General features: G+C 35.3%; 1 protein-coding gene across 1 annotated transcript in view; it reads right to left on the minus strand.

Annotated features, from left to right (window-relative positions):
- Positions 1–13,512, minus strand: part of dok6 (docking protein 6) — a 70,702-nt gene that overhangs the window by 22,292 nt on the left and 34,898 nt on the right. The window contains exons 3-4 of the mRNA XM_056254097.1: positions 12,747–12,861; positions 5,681–5,800 (exon numbers count right to left, since the gene is read on the minus strand). Coding sequence (XP_056110072.1) covers positions 5,681–5,800; positions 12,747–12,861 — 235 coding nt within the window. The remainder of the gene's footprint in view (positions 1–5,680; positions 5,801–12,746; positions 12,862–13,512) is intronic.

Genomic DNA, 13,512 nt, shown 5'->3' on the forward strand with positions numbered 1-13,512 from the left:
GATTTGATCAAAAAGTATGTATAATAAATTGAATAAATTAATAAATAAATAAACAAACAAACAAACAATTAAAACCATTAAAAGATACATTTTAGACTTAAAAAAACTTAATTAGATTTTATAAAAAGGGTTTATATACGTTTTAATAATTGTGCATTAACAGCATGCAAATAATGTGACAAGACTGGGGGATTGTTGATAAATAAAATCAAATAAAAAAAACATAAAATCAATTAATTTTTTTTAACTATTTAAATAAAATACTTAATTTCCTCTTATAAAAATGATTTATATATGCTTTAATTATTTAGCTAATAACCACATGCAAATAATGTGACAAGATAATATTATTTACAAGATTATAATACATTATATGTTACATTATATGTATTATATAATATTATACATTTTATATAATATAATATTTATCGAAATTGTGTTCACAGCTCATTTTACTTCCATTAGTATTACCAAGTAGGCTAAAACAGGATATTTAATGCGAACAAAAGTAGAATAGGACCTGACTTTGTTTTCATTGGGAATTGATTAAATCACTAAAAGTGGGCGTTATATGCCAGAATGGAGCCATGAAGCTGAAGCTGAAGGGGTTGGGGTTGTCAAAAAATGTTCCACTATTTTGCAGAAATGTTCTTTAATATATTTCGATACAAGCACAGATGAAGCTCACCCAACAAACCTAGGGATTTATATTAAGTAGGTTGACAAAACTAAGTGCTTTCTTTAAGTAAATGACTCATAGAAGTTCATCATGATTTGTGTGGAAGAAAATTCATAACAGGGTAAACAGTTTCTTTAACAGATATGAAAAGGTTGCCGACTGCGGTTTGATTGACATTTCTTTTAATAATAATTACATTTGCTTAAAAAAGGGCAACCACTGTGGCGGTACAGTCCATTCAGCTGTCATATTTACAGACATCTAAAACAGCTTGGGTAAATGCAGCTTTTATTTGCGCAGCTGACAGATCCTGCTCTGCCTAAAGATGACAGAGAATTAAAGGGTACGGCTGGAGAGCGAGAGAACATCTTAACAGAGCCATCTAGCAAGATTATTATTTTTCCAACGGACTATTTTCCCTTCTTGCAGATGCAGCTCTTGCAGTGCACAAAGGTCAACAGATTGTTGCCATAGAGCCGCAGCCGAGCCAACCGTGGCTGGAGTAACCACACCATCTCAATTAGCTTCGAAAAGACAAGGGTGCACTTCATAATCCAAATTAATAGTGCCTAATTATACCTAATGCTTCAAAATAAGCTATGTGTCTCTCCGGAGGAAGAGGCAATGTAATGTGGGGTCTATTTTAGGGATTGTGAAAATTAACTCTGATTTAATTATCGCAGCCCGCCGTTAGAGGGTCTAATTGAAGCGCAAAATGGCAAACTCTCTGCTCGTTATTCCTCAGCTGTCGAATAGCGCAGAAACGATCATTTCGCTGACCTCCAGCTGATATAATCATATACATATTGCGCTGTCGTTATGAAAACAAATCAATATTTGCCTGTCATTTGATTGAAAAAAAATGTGATGATCACGGCACGGTGTCTGACGCAGCGTAATGCTTGAATGCTTCAGCAGCACTAGGAGATAAACTGATATTGATTTTCGGAATTATGCTTAAAAAAACACTCACATAAACACAGACACAACTCAGACCATCTCAGACTGAAACAGTCTGATCTAAGAGGAGATGAAGTTGCCTTAAAAAGCAGTCAGTGGAACATAAAAAGAAGATATTTTGAAGAATGTTGGTAACCAAACTGTGTTGGTTACTATTGACTTCAATTGTATGAAACAAATAGACATTAGACAAATAGACATCTTCTTTAATGTTCTACAGAAGAAAGAAAGATGTCATCCGGGTTTGAAAAGACATGAGGGTAAGTAAATGATGACAGAAGTTTCTTTTTAGAACTATCCCTTTAATATCCATTAATCTCACCCCATTATAATCTAAATACCAATTCAGATGCAGCTTCTAAAGAAAAACCATGGTCGCTGTAGCCTAAAAGTTTACATATAATAAATTCCATGTTGAATCAAATAAAATGTCTCTTTCTAAAGCTACTTTTTGTCTATTTCATGCTTCTCATTTAACACATTAATGACTTTAAATTATCTTGTGGGGGTCATTTCTCAGCCACATTTGATGTGCGATTAATTTATCAGCACATCATGCAATTATTTCGCTAAAAATTGTAATTGCTTGACAGCCTTTATAATTTTTTAATGATAATTTTATTTGTAATATATATATATATATATATATATATATATATATATATATATATAAAATAATATAGATAATAATGATAATAATAATAATATATAGATAAAAATAAAATGAAAATATAATTACAAAACTAAAGCTAACCGTATAACTATGAGTGAAATATGTATTTTTAAAGTGCCCCTATTATGTTTTTCTGAAAATGACCTTTCATGTAGTGTGTAACATAGCTCTAAGTGAATGAAAACATCCTGCAAAGTTTTAAATCTGAAAGTGCACCGTATATAATGTTAGTGTCCCAAGAGTAAGAGTCGACTCTTGAGTCAATGAAATGAATCGTTTTTCAAATGAGTCATAGGCCGTTTTTTTTTGTGACATAAAGACGAAACATTAGCATTTTGCCCGCCCACTTATTGTGCGCGCCGACACCAGGGAAAACTTGAACCTCAAACACTGCAGCTGATTCCTGTGGATACTGGACAGCATCATGTTGAGAAGACGCTGTGCTCTAAAATGTGACGGTAAAGACAGTTTTTATTTCACTGCCCAAGGACGAGCATGTGAAGAATCAGTGGTTAAAATTCATCTTTACCACGATACCACAGCAGTATAATCCTAAACATTTGCTGTGTTCCCTTTATTTTCCTGACAACTGCTTCTCAAATCTCGGAGTTCAATGTAGGATTCGCAAACCGCTTGCTCTTGAAAGATGGTGTTCAAAATACTTAGTTTTGAGTTTTATATTGTGTTGGTCTCATGCTAACTGGTTAACTCACATTATTACTGTCTTACTGAAATACTTCTGCTAATCAGTTGTGGGCCACTATTATCTAAAACTCTGTATATTAACGCAGATTGTCTGTCGTTCTCACTACTTTGAGGAAAGATTAAGCATGGAGCAAGATTTCTTTGACCAACGTGTATGTTTCATCAGTCATTCACGCAAGAGCTCGGGTAATGTATGCACTGTTATTGATACAGTTTCCGCATGTTTACCGCAATAAATCATAAAAATACTCGGTAAATAAATAAGTACAAGTAAAATAATCTGTTTGTTGATGGACATGCACTTGTTAATGCTGATAGTGAGGAATTACAGTTGCAACATCTTAATGTACCTCAAACTAAGTAGCGCATCGGACTCGCGCTCAGATTGAAATGGTAAAATCAACGCCATTGTTTGTTACTGTGTTTAGTTTACGGTGTAGGACACCTCTGGACAGCTGACGATCGGAATGTAGAAGTCCTCCGCTTGAGAGGATTCCAGAGAACGCAGTCAAGTAAACTTTGGTTCTGACCACATTAGTTCCCAGGCAAAATAGAGGAGGGGTTGATTATGTGAATTTGATAAGAAGGCGCGCAACACTATTTATAGGCAACATGTTCGTGCTAGAACGCTTGTTTTTCAGCAGGAATGCAAATTAGATTAGCACTTATGAACACAAAAAACACACCACATAAATGGCTTTTAATTGGTTTATTTTGTTTGCAAACATTTCACTATAATTGTTAAGTTCTTTCCATCGATTAATTTCTTACATTCACATTTAAAATATTCCATGCGGTTAACTTATACCCAACTTGGTCAGTCTGCAAAAATAATGATCAACATGCTTGTTTGCTTTGCGGCCCCTTTAAATAAAGTTGAAAAAAAGACCAAGCATTCGATCTACATCAGAGCGTCCACGAATCTTTCTACGGCGTCGTTGGCAGGACGGCGAGAGCGAACACACAGTTACTGTGTTTAAAGGTGAACTAAGTAACTTTTGTACCTTAACCGAACAGCTTTGGAGTCACTGTAATGTTTATATTACTGATTTCGTGTTGAATGGTGGTCGTCTCGCACTCCCCTGGTGCCTGTGAGCCGCAAAACCACCCTTGCAACTTTGGGCCGGCGTGTCGCCGGCCTGAGTGTTAAGAAGTATCGTGTGATATCAGGTCTCGCGAGGTAACGAATTGCTTTACGGCAAAAAAACAGATCTGATCAAATTCTGATAAAATGAGCATCAAACAGAAATAACCCGGCGGCATATACATGTGGTGTTGGGCGCGCGCAGCTCTTAAAGGGGCCATACCTTATTTCCACTCGTTACAGCGTCCATCCTACTGAACAGGTACCGGTGTACAGGGGGAGGGGATCCGGCCGTGAGTGCGAGATATCTCTGCGTGAGTGCTATTCACGACAGTACAAGTACTCCACAGCGACTCTAGGGGTCGCTGTTTGACAAAAACGGAATTCTTACTGAGTGCTGCTTTAATTTACGGTGTAGGAAGCCTCAGGACAAGCAGAGCTGACATTGTTATGGCAATGGGCGGTTTTGTTTTCGACACACACGCTGCACACGGTAGACCAATCACAACAGAGTGAGCCATCTGGCCAATCAGAGCAGAGTTGCTCACGGAAAGGAGGGATTTAGAGAGATTGATTCATCTGACAAGTCGTTTGAGAATCATTGAAAATGTGGTGATGGGCAAATGAATATTATGAGAAAATGAAAAAAATTTGACCTTTGATGCATGTAAACCTGTTGTTGGAGACTCCACAACAACATTAGGAAACTTTAAAATAGCATAATAGGGATTACACTTCTGTCCTGATTTCTATAGGCAGGTAAATGGATGAGCTTGTCCAGATCTTTCGATCTAATGGATGAAATAAGCTCCTGCAATTTACATATGAACGTGCCCAGAGACAGTGGAAAAATACAGAGAGAGCATCAGCTTTCGTTTCTGCACTGAAAGCCGCAAGACCACGCAGAACGCGTGTTAGAAATCAAGAATGGATAAGACAACATTGTGCTTGGTAGGTTTTTTGTGTCATCAAACTAAACTTGGGTCATCAGCCAACAAAGTTTAAATCCCGTCTGGTTAGCGCGCTTCCCATAATGTTGGTCAGTAGGCGGTCTTTTGTGGATGTTCGAACGCATTCGATCACATGAACGTTTACACAACGAAAGCAATCCGGTCAAAGGAGTTTTCCACTACCTCTGGACAAGCTCAAAACATTTTACTCCTTTTTTTAATCTTAATACCAGGTGTAAATAAGGCCTTGCTGGCAGCTAAGAGCAGGACACAATCAAATTAAAACATGCAATGTAATAATCTTAGTAATTTAATGTTCCTTAAAACATAGTTCTCTTGTGTTTTTTTTTTTTTTTTTCAGAGGTGCTATACGTATTCATCCAGCTTTCTTCTGCGTCATAATCTCATCCATCTCTATGACAAGCTTCATTATGGGCCGATGCTCTGATGCACGGCAGTACCCATTAGTGCTTAGTAAAGATCCTTGGCCCGAGCAGATCATTTATAAACATGAGAACAGACCTGGAGGGACTGTGTTTAACAAACACATTTGGTCCTTGTAATAGAATCATTTAGGGAGTACAAGAGTAAAAATCACCCAAAAAGCTGGGCTCTAATTGGATACTGACCGTTCTGTTCCCTCTGCACCCCTGCTGCTAACAAGTCCGGTTCTCCCAGGCTGATGTCATTAAGTCTGCTGCCCAGACACTCCAAACACAATAACTTCCACCACTCTTCAGCCTCCAGCTCTGTGGACACACACATCCATATCATCATGTTTATATGCAAACATACAGGAGCAGCTACTGAAGAGACAGCGGCAAACAGGGAACAAGAAGAAGAAAACGCATTTACAGATATAGCACTAATGCACAAAAGGCTACATTGGTGATGAATGTTATTTTTCTAGTCATCAACCAGCTTAGCCTTTCTATGAATATTTATTCAATGTTTAATGTTACAAGAGATTTGTGTTTTAAAACTAAAATAGCCAGTAGTCATGTCCAAACAGACAGACATACAGAAGTGACAGACAGACAGGCAAGTTTATAGGTTTGGACACAGTCTAAAAATACTCGGCAAGTGCAAAATGTGAGGAAAAACCGGCTGTCAAGAAAGAAGACAGAATTATTGGCCATTTTTAGGAAGCACAATGATGGAAGAAAGAAATTCATACAGGTTTGCAACAACATGAGGGAAAATGATGACAGGTTTTCTTTTTTTAGGGGAACTTTACTATTTATTACACTTACACTCATATATAAATGATATTATATATAGTAATGTTATATACTATTGGTCAAAAGTTTGGAATAATACAATTGTTTTAATGTTTTTGGAAGAAGTCTCTTATGCTCATCAAGGCTGCATTTATTTGATCAAAAATACAGTAATAAACAGTTATATTGTATAATATTATTACAGTTTAAATTAACTGTTTTATTTTAATATATTTTAAAATGTAATTTATTTCTTTGATGGCCAAGCTGAATCTTTTTTGCAGCCATCACTCCAGAGTCAAATGATTCTTCAAATCAATAAAATGCTGATTTGGTACTCAATTATTATTAGTTATTTTTAATATAGTTTCTTATTATTATAATGTTGAAAAATGTTTCTTTGTTGCCTAATATTTTTTGCGATAACCATGATACATTTTTTTCAATGAACATTTGAAATGGAATTATTTGAAATATAAACCTTTTGTAACATTATAAATGTTTTTACCGTCACTTTTGATTAATTTAATATGTCCTTGCTGAATAAAAGTTTTAAATCTTCTTCTTACCCCAAACTTTTAATTGGTGCTGTGAACAAAATATTAAGCAGCAAAAACTGTGTTCAACAAGGATGATAATAATAAATGAATAAAAAATCTTGCTTGAGCACCAAATCAGCATAATAGATTATGATTTCTGAATAATCATGATTGGGCTAATGATGCTGAAAATTCAACTTTCAATCACAGGAATAAAATACATATTCAATATATATATAAACAATATATTCAAATAAAAAACAGTTATTTTAAATTGTAATAATATTTTACAATATTACTGTTTTACTGTATTTTTTTTTTTTTATTAAAAATGCAATCTTGGTGAGCATAACGTCTTAGTGATTTCTTTCGAAAAAAAAAAAACACAAAAATCGTAATTCTTCCAAACTTTTAACTGCTAGTGTATAGAGTGATATATTTATAGTTATATAAATAATGCAGAGCTCAATGCACAGTAAAAAGAATATTTATGGGTGGCACATTTTCTCAGTTTACACATTATTGGCAGGTGTTGCAATAGTTATTTTGGCCCCTGTTTGCACACAAAAGAAAAACACAAATAGCATTCTGTAGGAGTTGAGCATGTTGAGTAAGCCACTTGCATGTATTTATGTGACTTCTTGTTTTTTTTTTCTTGGCAGTTAGTTTATGGAATTCTTGAAAAGCTCCTGGCTAATCTACAGCAGACTCTGAACAGAATCTTTCTAATGAATAAACCTTGCAAATGAACATCCACTCAGAAGCACCTAATGCAGTTAAGCACAATGACACAAAAGGAACACAAATTATGACTACGGCAACTACAAAATGAGCTCCTTACACACAACTTCTCCTTGTGACATGCGTTTGAAAGCTCAACATTATGAGATTAGATTTGTCTAATTATGCGCCAAGTAGTTCGTGACCTGGTCGAGTTTGCGTATTCAGCGGAGCTTGTTTGAATAACAATGGCTGTCTGCTTGATGTTTCCCTAAGTATATTTCTGCTGTAGAAATTGAAGCCTAAAATTAATACTGTATGTCTATTCACATTTAAATTTAGCTTGATTGAGTAATGTGAGCAGGCACCATTCAAAATATTCAATCAGAAAAAAAAAATACTAGAATTTGTTTTAGTGCCAAATGCATCAGTGAATAAGACAATAAAGTCCTATCAAATAAGTTCAGATAAGTTGTGCACACAGATCCAAAAGCTGGAAATAAAACCACAATGCCTTGGATTATCTATATCTAACTTTATTCAATCACAAAAAAAAATCATTGTCTACATTGTCTCCTTTTTTTATACAAGCTTTTTGTTGGAGTTTTTGCATGGCCTCTCTCCTGAGACGGTGACCTTTAAGTGTGTCTAAATTCACACACACTTTTGGGCCCACTGAGTGGAAAATTGGATAAACAAATACTTCATCAGCATGGCAAACTCTCAAGTGCTCAGGCAGCTATGTGCACAAACACAAAGATGCCCGGTGGAATCACAGCACTTTACAGCACAACATCTTCACATGCTTAATGGTTCACTCAGAGCACAGGAAATGAGAAGAACTACATGATGAATAGTCAGGAGAGAGAAAACGGGTCAGGATGGATGAAAATAGATTAATGTGGCAACATCAAATTGATAATGAAAATAATCATCGATGAATTTCATCGATCTGTAGGGTCTCTGGGCCCTGCACTGAGAAGATGAAGCCACTTTAAAGCACTGAAAAATGCATTTACATGGGAGGGGACATTTTAATTACATTTTGCTGCTTTATTTTTATAAGGACGGTGAGCATTTTCATTTAGCTAAGTAGAGCATCTTAAAAGCAAGAAAGCAATATTCATTGTTAAACATCAAATGTAAGTTTTAAATTAACATTTGATTTACATTTATGCATGACTAACCATCTTATAGAAGGTATACTTTTTTTTTTTCATGCAGTCCCTGAAAACAAATTCAAGACCTTGGCATTGCTAATGTCATGCTCTACTGAATTTTTATATTAGGAATATCTACACTACCATTTAAAAGTTTGGGGTCAGTAAGATTTGGTAATGTTTTTGAAAGAAATCTAATATGCTTAACAAGGCCGCATTTATTTGCACAATAGTAATATTGGTTTATTAATGGATTTCTATATATGATTATACAATATAGTTATATATAGACAATATAAATATATATATATATATATATATATATAATATATATTAAAAATGTAATTTATACCTGTGATGGCAAAGCATCATTACTCCAATCTTTATGATTCTTAAATGAAGTTCAAAAGAACAGCATTTATTTTAAATAGAAATATTTTGTAACAATGTAAAATATACTTTACTGTCACTTTTGATCAATTTAATGCATTCATTTAAAAATAAAGAAAATCATAACAACCCCAAAACCTTTGAACGGTTTATTATTATACTTATATATTTTTATATTTTATTTTATGGCTCATTTGTTTTTGGGTGCAAAATGTATACATTATAAAACAATTAAATTTGCACATTGAGAAAACATTGAGCAAAATGTGAAATCTTGATTTAAATTAGTTATAAATCACAGCCCTCATAGTCAGACATGATAATTCTAAGAGAGAGAGAGAAAGTGAGAGAGAAGAAAAGGGTCGGACCAGCACAAGCGTAACCCGACAGACTCAGAGGGAGGTGAGGAAGTGGAAGTGAAGGATCAAGGGAGGTCGAGTTCCTACATGTGGCGGACATGTGAGGGACACAAGCTCCATATGGCCGGAGTTAGTGGGAAAGGGGAAGTTCGAGAGGGGGCGGCTTGTGGACATGTACCTGTGCCAAAATTAAAGGAGCCACAAGGAGAGTTTAGCACACTCACACAGGCGCATGAGGTCCACATTGACACAAAGGTGATTTACTCCCAAGGACAACAAGGTGATCTAATACAGCAGGACACATCACAAACAAACAAGCACAGAAAAGTCTTTGAAAGTGTCACAGATGCAACACCGAAGGACTGAAGACTTCATTTAAACGGCCTCAAGGCAAACCCTTGGTGTACGCCCATATCTCGCACAGCTCTTCATTTATGCCCTATGCCCGCACTACCCGTTTCCCATTAATATCCTGGCTCTGAAGGGAGTGGAAGAGAGTCGAGGCAGAGCTGGGGGTGGGGAGGTTATTGTGGTAAATGGATTCAGGAGAACATTCCTCGCCTCCCCCTGGCAGTGCGGAAGACCCCAGAGGTGCTAATGATATCCCAGCGGGTCCACCGTACTGCTCACCCTGCACATCCACTCCACTGCCTCTCCTTCCCGTCTTCCCCTTCTCTCCTTCTCTCTCCTCTCCTATCCTACCTGGGAATTTTGCTCGACAGGAAAATGTGAAGGCAAAGGACAAATTCAGTGCTACATTAAGACAAGTTTTATTTCAATTAAATGCCATTCAATAGTGCTGAGCTTTGCGAATTAGGCTCATTATAAATATATTTAAATAAAGCTATTTACATAAAAAGGAGGTGTTTTCTGATGTGAATGACGTAATTTAAATACTCATTATTCAGCATTGTATCTGTGCATTTAGTACTACGTTAAACTAGATGCAGGTTATCGGTTCAAAATATGATGTGGAAAAGCGGATAAAGCATATTTAACCATTTACATTTATTCATTCATACATGAGCATGTGTATTTCAAATGCCATAGGAGCTATACGCTATTTTTTTTTTTATCGTTCAAGTTTTTTTTATGTTTTCTTTTAATGTATTATCTCTTATGCTTGTCTTGTCTCTTTTCAGCATCATTACTCCAGTCTTCAGTGTCATATGATCCTTCAGAAATCATTATCTAATATTCTGATTTGCTGCTCAAGGAATATTTCTTATTATTAGCAATGTAGAAAACAGTTGTCTGCTTAATAATTTTGAGGAAACTGTGATCAAAAGAATAGCATTTATTTGAAATAGAAATAATTTGTAATATTGTCTTTCCTGTCACATTTGATCATTGTAATGAGCCCTTACTGAATAAAACCATTAATTTCCTAAAAAATTTTTTATTTTTTTTTATTTTATTTTTATTAGGGACCATGTACAATCTATAACATAAATGTTGCCATTTGATGCATTGTACCAGAGTTAGCCCTAGGCTATTTTACATCTGCAGTCCCCTGGCAGGGTACAAATAAAAACAATCTCACACCACCCCCCCAAAAAAATAAAAAAACACATTTGATCAACACCACATCAGCTTCAGTGAGTACAGATTTGAGTAGTCTTCAGAAAGGATTTTAGTTCTGACTTAAAACTTCTAATGGAATTGCAGCTCTTTAAATCATTCGCTATTGCATTCCACTGTGTAGTGGCTTTGTAAGAAAAAGCAGATTGTCTAAAGGTTGAACGACAGAAAGGTAATATTACAATCAAAAATGGATGCTATTCTGGTAGATTTTACTGAAGTTACGGGGCGATTGCAAATAAAAACCAATAAACAAGGAGGGGCCAGGCCGTGTAGAATCTTATACACTAGAGTCAAGTTCGAAAAGAGTCTAAAATTTTCAAAACTCAATAAATTATGTTTCTCTATAGGATCTTGCAATGGTGATAGCGAAATGGCTTTTTATCAAGTATTTTTTATAGCTTGCTTGTATAGTGATTCTAGAGGTTTAATGGCAGACTCACTTGGCTTGTCCCCAACAGGTGATACAATATGAGATGTGTGAAAAAATTAAAGCATGCATAAATATTTTGGCTACATCCATAGGGAGGAACGATCTAATCTGTCTAAAGTTTGCCAAATTGTATTTGATAGTTTTTGTCATTTTCTTAATGTGTTTCTTAAAATAAAAATTTGAATCTAAGATCAATCCAAGATATTTAAATTCAGTAACTATGTCAATTGCTTCGTTTTTAATTAAAATATCTGCAGTTTGAGTCTGCCCCTTATTTTTACTAAAGAACATACCCTTTGTCTTACTAATATTTAAAGTAAGACAAGATTGTTCAAGCCATTCAACAACACCTTGCATGGCATAAGTTAATTTCTCTGCTGCTAGCTTAGCATTTTTTGCATGTGTGTACAAAACAGTGTCATCGGCATTTAATTGTATGTCAACTCCATTACAGTGTTGTGGAAGATCATTAATATAAAGACTAAAAAGTAAAGGACCTAATACAGATCCCTGAGGCACTCCCATTGTGTTTTTCACATAACTAGAGCATACATTTTTAATTCTAACACTAATTCTAATTCTTCTAATTCTAAATTGACCCCAAACTTTTAAACGGTAGTTCAACAATTTCTCTCAAACAAACAAAATGTTACATTTAATTAGGGATAATCATGCTTTATTCGGTCCGGTAAAATGACGATTGTGGTAAACCCCAGAACTGAATATTAAAACTATTCTAAAAGCATTTCGCAACCAAGTTAGTGCTAACTCATCTTTGTATTCTGGATGTATTTCTTTTTTTCCCTGCGAGAAAACTTTGATCAGTTTTGACATTGCCATCTTTCCACTACAAGATTTTCAGTGTGAGAGGAGAGAAAACACATGGGAAAAGACACTTTCTGCTGCCAAGCTAATGGTGAGTAAAGCATCTCATTCATATTTCAAATGCGTGTTTGTGTTTTAAGCCTTTCTTTTGTTGTTTTGTTTTCTAACTGCAGATCTGTCTGTTGCCTTTGGCCATATTCATTCACTTAGACACAAGCTTATGACACAATTTTAAAAAAAAATCCCTGTATATCCCAATGGGTTCTTCTAACACTTACTAGCCTTAATGTTTTTCAGCACCTTCTCCAGTTTCAAGGTATAAATGGAATAACTCAAAGAATAAACGATTATCCCTGATATGTGAAAATCAATACTTGCGCGTCTTGAAATATAGAATAAATGAAGTCATTTTGGATACAATCCAGCACTACAACAAAGACTTTTCTTATAGCTGGAGACAATGCTTACCTGACTCACAGGCAAATGTCTTTGACGTCTCATCACAGAAAATAATTGCCACTGCGTGTTTCTTGGTCTCTCGTGGCATTCGCGTAATGTTCTTAATGTTGTGGAGCTCAGTAATCTGCGGAAGAAAAAGACAAAACTCATTACCAAAATTAACAAACTCAGGAGGAGGAGGAAACGAAGAAAGGAGGATGACATTGAGGTAATGTAGTAACTATTATCTGAAAATGAAATGATTTGAAACTACTGCTGTGCCTGGATTTATGGAGCAATGGTTTATTATTTCAAATGCCTTTTTAAAAGACTACAATTGAAAAATGTAGCCTATATATTATATAAAAAATTCAACCTGCCAAAGTGGCTAGTAGGAGTGACTGCATTACACGCCACTGCTGAAATCCACCTGCATTTGGCGGGTTGGTGGATGTTAATGTCAAGCCCTGGTGGAATGTTATTTTCAAACATGATAGAGCATCAACCTTTTAATGCCACTCACCAAACATTTCATTTCCACACTGACACGTTACGTACAACAACCTACCCACTTTTAGTGCCGCTGACTGGACATTTCACTTTGAAAGTGTTGCAAAACGTGCAAGACCAGTAATATAATTTTGCAGAAATGTCAACACAGACACATATTTATATTTCTTCACCCAATGCTTTATTATACTTAAAGAGATTGGAAAATGGCCTCAAGATGACTTAAAATTATTTAAAATAAGACAAAACAATCAGCAAAATGAGCCAAAACAATAAAAAATCAAGA

Source organism: Rhinichthys klamathensis, unplaced genomic scaffold (assembly GCF_029890125.1).
Source record: "Rhinichthys klamathensis goyatoka isolate OS25496 unplaced genomic scaffold, OSU_Roscu_1.1 h1tg000110l_1, whole genome shotgun sequence".
Taxonomy (NCBI): Eukaryota; Metazoa; Chordata; class Actinopteri; order Cypriniformes; family Leuciscidae; genus Rhinichthys; species Rhinichthys klamathensis.